The sequence below is a fragment of the Cygnus olor genome, chromosome 2 (genome assembly GCF_009769625.2).
Source record: "Cygnus olor isolate bCygOlo1 chromosome 2, bCygOlo1.pri.v2, whole genome shotgun sequence".
Lineage (NCBI taxonomy): Eukaryota > Metazoa > Chordata > Aves > Anseriformes > Anatidae > Cygnus > Cygnus olor.
The window spans coordinates 81,567,288-81,580,616 of NC_049170.1; the positions used below are offsets into that span (position 1 = coordinate 81,567,288).

General features: G+C 51.9%; 1 protein-coding gene across 1 annotated transcript; it reads right to left on the minus strand.

The window, feature by feature from the left end:
- Nucleotides 1-6,532: 6,532 nt before the first annotated feature.
- Nucleotides 6,533-11,930, minus strand: FOXF2 (forkhead box F2; the record flags this gene model as incomplete). Its single annotated transcript, XM_040547757.1, has 2 exons — nt 6,533-7,360; nt 10,838-11,930. Coding segments are annotated over 2 exons (1,260 nt in total), but the record flags the coding sequence as incomplete, so codon positions are not given.
- Between the last annotated feature and the right edge of the window lie 1,399 nt (nt 11,931-13,329).

Below are 13,329 nucleotides of genomic sequence, written 5' to 3' on the forward strand. Positions count from 1 at the left end.
CTTTTATTATATTAGAAGAGAAACAGTGATGTATGAATCATTCGTGGCCACTCCTTGCCCTCATGGTTTTGGTAACAAAGGCCATTTTCTGAAGCAGTACAGGAGCAAGGCTTGTATCCCAGAATTCGAAGAAAATTCACTTGGCAGAGGGAGAAATCTTCTGGGGCAATCAGCAGGCATGGAAAGGTGGGAGGGGACAGCAAAAGAAGGATGAAAATACTAGAGGACTAAGGCTAATGCATGCTGAGGGAATACCACTCTGCACTCTGTTGGCCAGATTAGGCTCTTGCTGCTGTCATCACCTTCCTGGATGTTCACCACTGTTATCCTCACAACCAGGCTGACATCAGGCACCACTGCTCCAGCTGAGCTCCACCTTTGTCCTCCTTATGCTCTCACTGAGAGCAAGCACAGGGCTGTGGTCCTTTCCTCTCCTGCGTGGAGGTTCAGGCTTCATCAGCCAGTTTTTTCTGTGGGGCCAAGCATTTATCATCCTTTGGCAAACCTACAATTGGGAATATCCAGGGATAGAGTAGTCATATGAAATACGGGCAGTTGATTGATTTTCACAGAAGAAATAATGCTTTTAGAAAGAAAAGATTCTTGAAAAAAAGCTACCTGCTCTGTACACTTGTCCATACTGCCTACTCTTAGGAGCTTGAGTAACGCTGAGCTGCTTCAGACATGCCAGTTTCTCAGACAGGTTTCCCCAAACAGCTCCTACTGCTTTCCTGACAGAGCCTCTGAGCCTGCTGAGTAACTTGGCTGAGTCCTGGGCCCTGGTTCTGCTTGTTCAGGCTACTTTGGATACTTTCAATGGGAAATCGAGCCAGATTCCTCCGACCCCCTGCTCCTCCGCTGTCCTGCACAAGCCTCTGTTTGTTTACTGGAGGTCGCTTATCTTGAGCTATTGCCTTTTTCCTGTCCGCTTCTCCTTGCCACCTCACACTAAGCAAAACCAATACATTAATGCATTCAAGCATCCCAGTTCCCAGATCAACGCGGGAGTATTTGTGAGTCATTGCAGAGCAGCTCTGTCCTGCCTCAGGAGGGAAAAAGGGGTGCACTGCAGAAAGGGGGGATTTCCATGTGTGAAAGCAGGGGTTAGTGCATGATGTGAGAAGTGGAACTTGATGGTTATTTTAAGCAACGTAATTCTGCCTTTCATAGCTACACAGTGGAGCTTCCCATGATGTCTGCACTAGTTACCCGTTCCTGCACGCATTTTATCAATTATTACTCAGGTCTGATGACATTCATATTGCTACAGCTCTGCCTGTTCAGTCACCTGGGATCAAAGTACACTTCCTCCAGTGCTTTCCTGCTGCTCCTTGTCCAGTGACAACTCTGTTCTCCCTGCCTTATTGGCCAGGCGACCATCCAACCTTACCAGCACTAAGACCATGTCCCAGAGGAGACGTGGCAGAGGCTCGAAACATTTCTGTGCTTCAGCAGTTTTAAAGTCAACAGCTTTTTTTTTTTTTTTTTTTTTTTTTTTTAATAGAGTGAATCATGCTGCTGACTCTCATCTTCACTGCATCTTCCCACTCCCATTTGTTCCTATTCACCCGCCACAAAGGATGAGAAGCACTGTCCTGTAACCAAAGAGCTGACTCTAAGCCACCAGCAAATGCTCTGCAAACCACCAGTGGTCAACAAATCTCTGAGGAGGAAACCTCCAGTTTAAGAAACAAACAAAAAAAAGTCAACACAAGGGCCAGAGGCTGACTTTAAAGCCTTGATTCCAAAAGTAAAATTGTCCAGGAGTTCCCACTATGCTCATGCTTTAGATCCAGTTTCTAATATTTAGTTTTCTTGCGAGGAAAAGTTGCAGCCCTTTAATGTAAGGATTGCATAGTCACAGACATCATGCTGTTTAATTTCAATAAGCCTTAGGGAGTTGATACCACTTTAAATTTGGTTGTATTGGCATAGCTTGCGGCTGTACTTGTATAAACGAGGGATTATGGTGATGGAGTGCCCATAAACACCCGTTATGCAGTTTGAACTAAATCACACCTTTCATCATATCAGAAAACTGCTGTGCCTGAGACTAAGTCTCAAAGAATAATTTTAAACTACTTTGAACTGATAAAAAAAAAAGAGTTCTCATAAAGTAAAATGTGTTTGGTATATGTTAATCAGGACAGGTATAAGCCAATCCAAAAAGGATCTCTGAAAATGAGATAAGATTGCGTACACAAAGGATTTCAGTAGCTCAGCTGAATCAGTTATAAAACTTCTATTTAAACTAATGCTACCTATATTTGGACAGTGAGAATTAATGGGCTGCAACTCTACTGCAAGGAAAATGTTACCAGTGGAGATCCAGTCCAAGGAATCCGTCCGTTATCTGTTTCTCAAAACCAGCTCAGTCTTTTCAATGTACTCTGAATACATCAAATTACCTGTGAGCCCAATGGCTCTTTGCACAACACTGCAAATTCATTTTGCAGTGGTTAAAATAACCAATGTGATGCAGTTAACATTTCTCCATAATCTCTCAAATAAATCTAAATCCACTGTCAAATACCTCTAATTCCAGCTGCAGTTTGGTAGTGGTGTCCCAACAAATTTTAAAACCTCCTCCACCTCCCAGAATGTTTCTTTTTAGAAATGACCAATGGAGAAGCCAATAGATTTCTATAAATCACCATTGGATGAAAACAAGCATAAAAAGGAGGCTTGAAGTTGTTTAATATTACAGATGTTTTGGAGCTCTATTCAGTAGTTGGCAAGTCAGATGAAGCTGCTCCGAATTCTTTATAATCTAGACACAAAGATCATTGAACTCTGAGAGAACCTCTGGGCTTTTATTCAAAAATATGTTGGCTTCTATTTACCTCTTTCTTCATTTGTATCTATCAAATGGCTCAATATATAAATAAAGCCCGGGTGTTCTTATTAGCTAAGGCAGTATTTCATGCAGATTAATGCCAGCAGGTTTTGTAAAATACATCTCTATTCAAAGCCAGAGCATGTTTTGAATTAATTTTCATTCTGTATATGAACCAGGTATATTCTACCCCAGCTCTTATGGAGTGCGCAGCTGCAGCACATAAGAGGAACCTGTAGTGTTTGATTCTGGTCCCATCGTCCTTCCTCAGCAAAGCACTTCTAACTCTAAGCAGCTGCTCAGTCCCATTGACTTTAATGGGACTACTCACATGCTCAGGTATATTAAAATTATAATTGAAAGCAGTACCTGGCTTTCTCAGGGCCTAACTGAAATACCTACCGTTTCTCTGAGCAGGCTTATTTAAATATTACCTCATGTATATGTTACGAGCAAGTCTTTCTACTTCAATAAAATCACTCGTATTGTTATTGAGTTTTAAAAAAAGTGTTTTCTTTGCCTCCAAATCAGACTAAAATTCTCACACTAAGCTGAAAATTTTGTGTTGCTCAAAGCACTTTGCCAGCTGGGACAAAATGCAGCAAGATATTAATCTTGTGTTGGTCTTAATAGAATAATAGGCGAAGGGATTTAATGGGATTAATAAACTGACTGTTTTAAAAAAACACTTTAGTCAAATGTCAGCGAGAAATTTGATGTCCTGCATAAGATATCTCTGCATTTGGCTAATTTTGTCAACGTTAAATTGATTGTTCAAACGATCCCAGCTTTGGAGTGGTTGAGTGGTTTTTTCTGTGTAACATAAACACCCTCACAAGCAAAATCCCTCCACTGAGGCAGTAAGACTGTGATGAAACCAGAGAATGGAGAAAATATATATATAAGATTATAGCAGATCACATGCAAACTGTTTGAGGCGCTCCAGTGTGATTTCATTCCCATCCTGCGGAAACTCTGGCTGGTGTGCTCTAATAATGGAAATGTTTGGATTAGCCTACACTCAGTCCATTTGCCTCAGTGCCTCACCAAATGGGAGCTAGGCGATCAGTCGAGATGACTAACTATTTGTAATTTAGTCGTAGCTTTCTTGTAGCCGGGATGGACTGAGGTCATTGGCGAGGCAAGGTTTGCGGGAGACGCGTTACTGAAGCATTAGACCAACCGATCTTGCTGGAAAAAATAACGCAAACTTTTAGACGTGCAAGACCTTCCTCAGGATAGACTAGAAGCATACCTAGAAGTAATATCTTCTCATCCTACTCTGTGCTCACCTGTAAGGAGAAAGGGTTTGTAGAGGCTGTAGCCCTAGGCTTGAAGCCAGAGGTGACCAGAGGTGACCAATGACTCTGTCAATGGAGTTGGGTGCTTGTTGGGTGCTACTTGGATGAAAGCACTGTAAAGAAATAAAAGGTGGTGTTTAGGTATCTGGCAATCCACATACAGAGGACAAAGCAGTTAGGGACATCAGCTGGCAAAGAATGAGAAGATAATGAATGATAAAGAGGACGAGAAAAGACTCTTCTCATAAAACAGAGCAACAACTCAGAAAGCTGCAGGGATGCAGACCTTCCCATGCTGTGCACCAGCTGATGCTGATTTTAGCATATCAGCTAGAGGTTTCCTCACATTGTGGCTAGCAAATACACACTCAAAGTTGGGTGTGTCCTCCTGGGCTCTCTCATGATGCTCAGGCTACATCTACACATCTAGATTTCTGGGTTTGTGTTAAAACTAGAAATTCCAGTTTTCTTTGGTGTTATAGACCTCTGGAAGTCTCAGGGATGTGTACTGCACCTTTAGTACTGTGATTAGGAGGCTCAAGGTGCTGGATCTCTAACAAAGGTTTTCTTTTTCTAGGATACTTAGCACTCATGTATGTTCAGTGATCGTTAACAAATGTAAAAAGACGCAAAAAGTTTTTAACTGCATGGCTAAAACATAAATACCTTGTCCTCTCCATGGTGTAGCTCTTGGTCTTGGCTCTCATGGGCTCTGCAGCCACTGGAGTTCTTTAGACTAAACAAAAACCGGGTTTCTAGGCTAGAGAGTACTATAATAAAATCAAATATCAAAACAAAATCAGATCAAATTAACTTAAAAATCTGGCCTTTTTTTTTTTTTTTTTTTCCCCGGCATTTGCTGGTCACCCTTAAATTCAGGGAAAAAAAAAAAAAAAAAAAAAAAAAAAAAAAGAAAAGACACCGGGTTCATTTTACAGACAGCACCCAGAAACATACCGGTGTCTAGAAGAGTACTGCTTCTGAAACGTCCTTTGTTTGGGAAGCTTTCCGGGCGAAAAGGGAACCTTAGTCTGCTAGAGGAGAGGAATCCTTACAGGAGAGCCCAGAAGCTCCAACCCACAGGATGCCCCAGCAGATCCTTCCCCTTTCTTAGAAGAACTCAGTCCCCTTCTCTGCCCTGTAATCACGTTCAGGAGCCGGGGCAGGATGGGGGGACCACAATGCCCAAAATCAGATAATCCACGAAGCTGCGAGCCTCCGCCGAGGAGGCTGGGGAAGAGGCCGGGGCTTGCGGGAGGCCGATGCCGGCGTCGTGCCGCTGGAGGGCACTGGCACCCCACGCGAGGCCGCCGGTGAGGCAAAGGCAGTTTTTTTCTCTTTGAGGTCCTGTCATTCCTGTATAAACAAGTTACGTTCGAGTGTTTAGGATATAAATTACGACCATGCAGGCTTGCCTCGGAAAGAATGTAAACACAGCACTGTGGTCGGAGCAAACTCTGAAACTGACTTTATAATTTATCACAGGCCCTGAGAAGCTCAGGGAAGAAAAGGGCATGTTTGAGCATAAATATATATTTGAAAAGATGAAGAATTATATATGTGTGCACGCCTATATGTCATTACGCATGTATAAGTGCATGTATATAATCGATAGGCATGCGCATATATCTGCATGCAGGCGTCTACCTGCACAGCTACCTATTTTGCCAAAACTAACTCGCTCTTCAGCTTCTTCGGGCACTATGGTGAGGGGCTGGACCGCCGGGGGTGCCCCGGGTCGGGGGGCGCAGAGGGGGTGCTTTTATCCCCACCGGGTTTCCTTTTTTTTTCTTTTCCCCTTCCCCCCCCCCACCCCATTTTTTTTTTTTCCTGGCCACGCTCTTCTCGGTTCTCCCCGCGCCCAGCCCCTCGATGCTTATCAAGCCACGGTTTTATCAAGGATCCTTCTCGCCCCCCCTCCTCCCCATGACGCCGCCTCCTGCCTGCAGCCCCCTGGCGAAACCTCGCCGGGGCGCAGGGGGGCTTCGTGGCCGTGGGGAGGGGGACACCTGCAAACAGCCCTGAACATTTCGAGGGGGAAGGAGCAGGAAACCTGGTCCCTGCTGCTTGTGTGTCCGCTGCTCTCGTTATCTTCGAGTCTGCCCAGAAGAACAGCCTGGGCTCAGGCAGAGCAGCCCCCGACCCTCGGACACGGGTCCCCCCCCTCCTCCTTTGCTCTCGTCCTCCAGAGCCTTCAGGATTTGGGGTTGCAGCTTTAACAACGGGGGATGCAAAGGGAGAGGAAATTTCTCGGAAAGGGGCCGAGGGGAAAGAAGTGCCTGCCCAGTGCGTTGTCGTTTATATACATTTTATTGGAAAAAAAAAAAGAAAATTTGTACATCAAAATATTTTGGCAAACTGTAAAAAGTATACATAAGTGCAAATATATTCTCCTTTTAAAGCAATAGTGTGTGAGTATACACGAGATTTATTTAAAATATTTCTTTAAAAATATTGTGGTAGAAAAACAACTTTTGTAAAAATAAAAAACAAAACGTTGTCTTGCTGCAATACTGGAAAAAAATGAACTTTTCTTAAAGTCTATACACGAAAGGGCTAAACAATACTGTTTTAATAATATCGATCGGTTGGTGCTGGATTCCATAAAAAGTGTCCTCGGTGGGGCTCGGGGGGAGAAAAAAAAAAAAAAGAAGGAAAACGGAAGGGGGGTGTCCTCGCAGGTGCTGAGCTGGGAGACTGTTTTTTCCTATTCAAAGAGACTTTCTCGTACAAAAATATTTCGGCTCGTTCACTTTCCCAAAGCTCGGCTCTTTAGGAGACGACGGAAAGGCGTTTTACCACCGGCGTGCTCAGGGACACTCAGTCTCACCTAGCGAGGTGCGATTTTGGGGAGCGCTTCGGAGTTACACCGGCTGTACGTGTCGTGTCCTTCAAGGAGTGGAGGGGCCCAAAAACTGCTTCCTTAGGTAATTTTTGCTAAGTGACTCGTGTACTATCGATACTATCAGAGTGCACATTATATTTCGTCTGCGTGGGTCCGTCTATACCTCGGCTCTGCTCGACGCCACCTGATTGTCTCTGTTGGGGCGCTGCCTTCACATCACGCAGGGCTTGATGTCCTGGCAGACGCTTTGATGGTGGTGATGGTGGTAGTAAGAGCCGCTAGCCGAAGGGTGAAAAGAAGAAATGCCGTTAAAATTGAGGACAAAATCCTTCCTGTCGCACACCGGGGACGGGTGATGCTGGTAGCGAGGCAATCCCACTGCAAGAGAAGGAGAGAAGAGCTGCTCAGAAACCAGGTAGCTCACCCACACGGAGGAGAGGCTTCCTCCTGTCCCTGCTCGGTGTGGGAGATCCCCTTCCCGAGGAAGCCTGTCCCCTGTCCCGCTTGTAGGGCGCACCACAAGCCGCAGAGCCGCGGGCACACGCGTGAACGCGTCCCGGGCGCACGGCGTGGCTCGGGGCATCCCTGCGTGCGGCAACACGGGCACGGCCGGGCATCTGTCCCCTGAATGTCCCTCGGTCGTGCCCGGGGTCAGGTGAGACTGGGGATGTGAGCAGAGGATGCGACTCGCGTGGTTTTCTGGGTGCGCCGGGGACATCGCAATTGGATCCTGACCCTCGCTGCCTTCCCCCCCCTCTCTCCCAAATCCCACTCCCGGGGGGGAGTCGGGTGGGACGGGAGGGGTTTGCTTTTGACTGGGGGGCTACAGGTTGAATTGCCGCCACTCATTTGTGGTCATTCGTTTGTGTGCTGATGGTGTGTTCGGTTTTTGGGGGGGTGTGTGCGAGCTGCGCCCCTGTACTCGCGTGTGCTCTCGTGAGCCTCAGATACAGGGCGAGGACACCCCACGCCTCGTCAACAGCAGCGAGCGACGTACATCCGCGGCCCCGACGTGTAAATGACCTTTCAAATTCCGATTTTCATTTCCCACAGCCTAAGGAAACCCTTCGGGGGACGGAGCGCAAGGGGCCCCGTGGGAGATCGCCCTCCAGCCCGCGCCGCGCGGGGATCTTTAGCCTGGCAGGGATCCTACAGGATCCAGTGGGGAGGGGGGGGATCGGCTGAGCAAGGCCTGCAGGACGGAGACAGAGGGGGATTTGCTTTGCTTTGGCGCGGGGATGTCAGGCTCGGCTGGTGGGACCCTGTCAAATCTGACCGAGGGTCAAAAAAAAAAAAAAAAAAAAAAAAAGGAAAAAAGAAAGAAAGCAGCACGGAAAGAAAGAGAAGGGATGGGGGAAAAAAAGAGGGAGACGTGCACGGTTTTCCCCAGCGTCACGGAGCCGGCACCTTTCGCGATTTGTGCAGCGAGCCCCGGCGGCGGCGCGCACAGCCCGGCTCCTCCAGCACTGTCCCCTCCTTCACCCCGCAGAGCTCACTTTATAAAAGTGATTATTTCGCTGGATTTCCTCGGCTTTCTAATAACCCTGCTGGTATGCTCACCATAAACCAGGGCACTTTATTACAATCCTGATTCAATCATTTAGCAGGATTTAATAGTGTGCGAAAAAAATCCGTACCACCCCCACCTCCCCAGCTTCAAAATCCTTTTAGCAGAACCGAGCCTCCTGTTTCCAATTTTTTTCCTCTCTTATTCTTGGGTCTGATGCAAATTCAAAGTTTCAAGTCCTCCCCGTCGCTGTCATGAGTAGGGGGTTATTAACAGATCCACAGCGATTGCCACCGAATTTGCTTTTGCATTTAATTAAAAGAAAGGGAAAAACGGAATTCACTTGCTGCTGCTTTTGTGGGGAGAGGAGGAGAAAGATTATTGCTGGGAATAATTACGAATGAAAGAGCTCGGATCGTTTTTCCCTATCTCCTTTCATTCTACCGAAACGATTGCGCCGCAGAGATTTTGTGGATCACACAAGAACGAGGAGTGGATCCGCGCAAATAATAAAAATAAAAAAGATTTTTTTTTCTTATCTAATCAGGGAATGGGGATGGTTTGTTCCCAAAGTCCAGGGCCCGGATCCCTACTCCAGAGCTGAGGCTGTGCAAAATAGCCGGAGAAACGCAGTTTCGCAAAGCAGAGGCACTAAATCTGAGCTGCTGGAAGTGGACGCTCGTCGTCGGCATTAAAAAAGCGTCCATCGGTCTGTTTGTACATCCGTCCTCCAACAGAAAAGAGCCGCACTTAAACCGCCCCAGCCTCGGAAACCGTGGCGGGAGGCTTCGGGGGAACCAGAACCCTTCCCCTCTCTCTATTTTTCTCTCTCTCTCTTTGCTTTTTGTTTTCAGAAGCTGCTCGTGGGCTGCCCCGCAATGAACGTTTCTCTTCCAGGTATCGCCTTTGGCACCTCGGGTGCCTGGCAGGAGGAGGGGGCAGCCGCCACGCAGCCCCGCTCCCTCGCCACGCGTGTCCCCGCGGGGCGGCCGGGCCACCGCCAGAAGTAAAACAAAGAAAGAAAAACAAAACAAACAAAAAAAATCCGAAAGAAAAGCAAACAAACAAACAGATAAAAAAACCAACCCAAGCAACAACAGCGACAGCAACAAAGCCAAGCCGAAGTGGCTAGCGGTGAAGGGAGGCATTTCGGCGGGGCATGCCCTGGTGAACCCCTCCCGGCCACCAAGCCCCGTGGAAGGAGCGGCTGCATCTCCGAAAAACGGATTTAAAGCGCAGCAGCAGAGCCCCGTGGGCACGGAGCAGCCCTGCGGAGGACGCGCAGCCCGCTCTGCGCCAGCCCCCGGGTAAGGCACAGCGACCCGCTCCTCTCCCCTGCAGCCACTGCAGGGCTGATTAGTGTTTTGTCACCTTTAAGTTTTGATGATGATGATTATTGTTGTTATTTAAATAGAGGGAAGGCGGCTCCATGCTGTGCCGGGCAACCCCTCCGCTCCCCCCGGCTGCCCGCTGCGGGGCTCCCGGCACGCACAGCCCGCGGGGAGGCCGGGGCAGGGTGCGGGGCTCGGAGGGGGACCGGGGGGTGATTGACAGGAGCCCAAGGCGGGGGCAGGAGGGGACCCAGCGCTGAGGGTCGCCTGTATTTGTTACTTGTTGAAATTCCCATAAAATTGAACAAGACCCCGCTCTCATAGGGGTTAAGTCAGGCTAAAATCCTCTTCGGTGTGGTCCAGCCCAGACTGTCTTTGTTTGCTTAACCTCCGGGACCCACGTTTAAAAGGGCTATTTGGAAAATTTCCCCGTAAGAGCCCAACATCTTTTACCCATTTTTGTGCTAGGATTTTTTTCTGAGCAGACATTGTCTGTAATCACCGGCCGGGCAGGGAGGGGGTGAGAAAGAGAGCAGAAGAAACCCTTTTTCGCTCCGCTTGCAGAAATGCATTGGATCTGCTTTAATCTCCTTCGCATTTCTCGAGATTAGCGGCTTTGTTTTTTCTTTTTTTTTCCCTCTTTTTTTTTTTTTTTTTCCCTTTTCCCCCGCAGCCCGCAGGGCTTTGGGGATAATATTTAACGCCTTTTCCGATGCCTCCCCCTACGAGTCCTCGCGGTTTACCAAGGCGTCCGGAGGGGGGGGAGGGGGGACACACGAGCTAAAGCCGGGACGGAGCGATGCCCTACGCCCCCAGCCATCCCCCCCCGTCCCGAAACTGTTTCGGGCTCCGACCGACCGGCTCCGACCCCCTGCCACCCTGTCCCTCTGGCAGACCGTGCCCCCTCTTTCACCCCTGCCCCGCCGCGGCCGGGGGGTCCCCGCCGAAGCCCCCCGCTGCCGGCGGAGACCCGCGGCGGGGGGGCCGGGTCCGGGGCATCCCCGCAGCCCCCCCTACCTGAGAGGTCGTCGCGGGGGCTCTGGTGCAGGTAGCCCTGCTCCAGGGAGTAGGAGGGCACGCTGGAGTGGATGCCCGAGGAGGCGGCGTTGGCGGCGGGGAGGCCCTGCTGCTTGAGGTAGGGCGAGGCCCCCGAGGCTGTCCAGTGAGCCGAAGGGCTCGTGTAGGGCGAGTGGCACTCGATGGCGCTCGCCATGGCCGGCGAGGAGGGCACGGGGCTGCTGCTGCTGTCGGGGCCGTAGTCCCCGTTGGCAGTCACCGGGCAGCTGGCCATGTAGGTCGAGCCGGGGTTGGGCGACATGTGCGGGACGTGGTGGCCGCCGCTGAGTCCCTCGTAGCCGCTGGCCATGGCGTTGGGCATCATGTCGAGGTTGTAGCCGTTGGAGTGGCAGGCGAGGGAGGCGGGGGGCGCCTGGAAGTCGAAGCCCTGCGGGAGGATGGAGGCGCCGAAGCCCAGCCCGTTCATCATGCGGTACATGGGCTTGAGCGCCTGGCACTTCCTCCTGAAGCCGCGGGGCCGCCGTCGGAAGGAGCCCTCCTCGAACATGAACTCGCTGGCCGGGTCGATGGTCCAGTAGTGGCCCTTGCCCGGGCGGCCCAGCCCCTTGGGCAGCTTGATGAAGCACTCGTTGAGCGAGAGGTTGTGGCGCACCGAGTTCTTCCAGCCCTGGTAGGAGCCGCGGAAGAAGGGGAAGCGGGCCTGCAGGAACTGGTAGATCTCGCTGAGGGTCAGCCGCTTGGAGGGCGAGCTCTGGATGGCCATGACGATCAGGGCGATGTAGGAGTAGGGGGGCTTCTCCGGCCGCCGCAGCCCCGAGCTGGCCTTCTTGCTCTTGGAGGTCGCCGCCGCCGCCGAGGACGAGGAGGAGGAGGAGGAGGTGGAGGTGGAGGAAGAGGAGGTGGAGGTCTCCAGGGCGGAGGAGGGCGGCCGGCTCATCTGGAGAGCTCCGGGAGCCGGGCTGCAGGAGCGGAGAGGGACGGGGGGCTCCAGCCGCTGCTGGCCGCTGGCGGTGGTCATCTGGCGGAGGGAGGGGAATGGGGCCGGCTGGGGTGAGGCGGGGAGGGAAGGGGGGGAGCCGGGCGGGGTGGGTACCGGGGCGGGGGGTGCCCCGCGGAGGAGGAGGAGGAGGGGGGGTCTGGGGAGAGCGGGGGGGCTCCGGGAGCCGCTGTCCTCCGGGCACCTCCTCAGCGCGGCGGCGGCGCCCTGCGCATCCCTCCCGGCCGGCCCCTTGCGCCACGGCTCCTCTGCTTTCCGCCGGGGCGGGATGGACCGGCACGGCCCCGGCACGGCCCCGGCACGGCCCCGGCCCGGCCCTGGCCCGGCCCCGGCCCGGCCCCGTCCCGGCCCCGGCCCGGCCCCCGCCCTCCCTCCCCGCGCCGCCCGCCGAGGCTCCGCTCAGCGCCGCTCCGCTTCCTCCTCTGCCCCCCACCTGGGCACCGTCCCGCTGCCTAAGCCGGCACGGGGAGGAAGAGCAGGAGCCCCCCCGGCCCGCCCCCGGCCCCTTCCGCACCCTCAGCCCTTCACAGGCACTTTTTTCCTGCCTTAGAGGCTCGACCGCCTATCGGGTTCTTCAATCTCGCTCGCTCTTTTTTTTTTTTTTATTATTATTATGATTTTATTTCTTTCCCTGCAGACCCCCATGAATCCGGCTGAGAAATCAGCCGGGCGGCAGAGATAGAGGGGGAGCGAGCAGGAGCGGGAGACCACCCCCTTTCCAGCTGGCCTGTGGCCACTCTTCATCTGGGCAGGAGGCGCTGCTGCTGCTGCTCCGCTCCTCAAGCCTACCAGACCGCCGTTTTTTTTTTTTTTTTTTTTTTCTTTTTTCTTTTCTTCCTTAGGATGGGGACGGCTTCTCGGTACCCCTTGCCACCCGCACCCTTCCGCATATAAAACGAAATGAGGGTTGTGTCGGAGCACCAAGGATGCGCCTTCCCTCCCTCCCTCCCTCCCTCCCTCCCTCCTTCCCCTCCTCGGCGATGTTCTCCCGGTGCAACCTCAAATGGATGGGGGGGGACGGGGGGGGGGTCACCCCTGCTGGGAGCCGCCGTTTGCCGAAAGAAACGGGGCAGGGAGGAGAGGGGCCGTCGGAGCCACAGGGCTGCTCCCAGTTGCCTTGGGAGACTCCAGCATCAAACTGGAGACGGGAGGAGGAGGACGGCGGCGGGCAGGGATGCTGCAGCAAAGGCACGGCGGTGGGAAGGACCTGGGCAGAGGGGAACGCCGTGCTTGCAGCCCTCTGTGTGTGTGTGTGTGTGTCCGTGTGTCCGTCTGTCTGCAGTGCAGCTCCGTGCTGGGAGCTCGCTGGTGGGTACTGGCAGGGAGGGGGTGGGGCTGGTCCCAGACAGTGACCTGCAGTTGAGTGGAAGCAGGCTTTTTCCATCAAACTCTGCCTGGATACCACACACAGAGCCCAAGTGTCAGTTTACTGCCCTGAGCCCGGCTCCTTTTCCCTAAGCTCCCCAGTAATTAGACAAAGAAAACCTAAATTAAC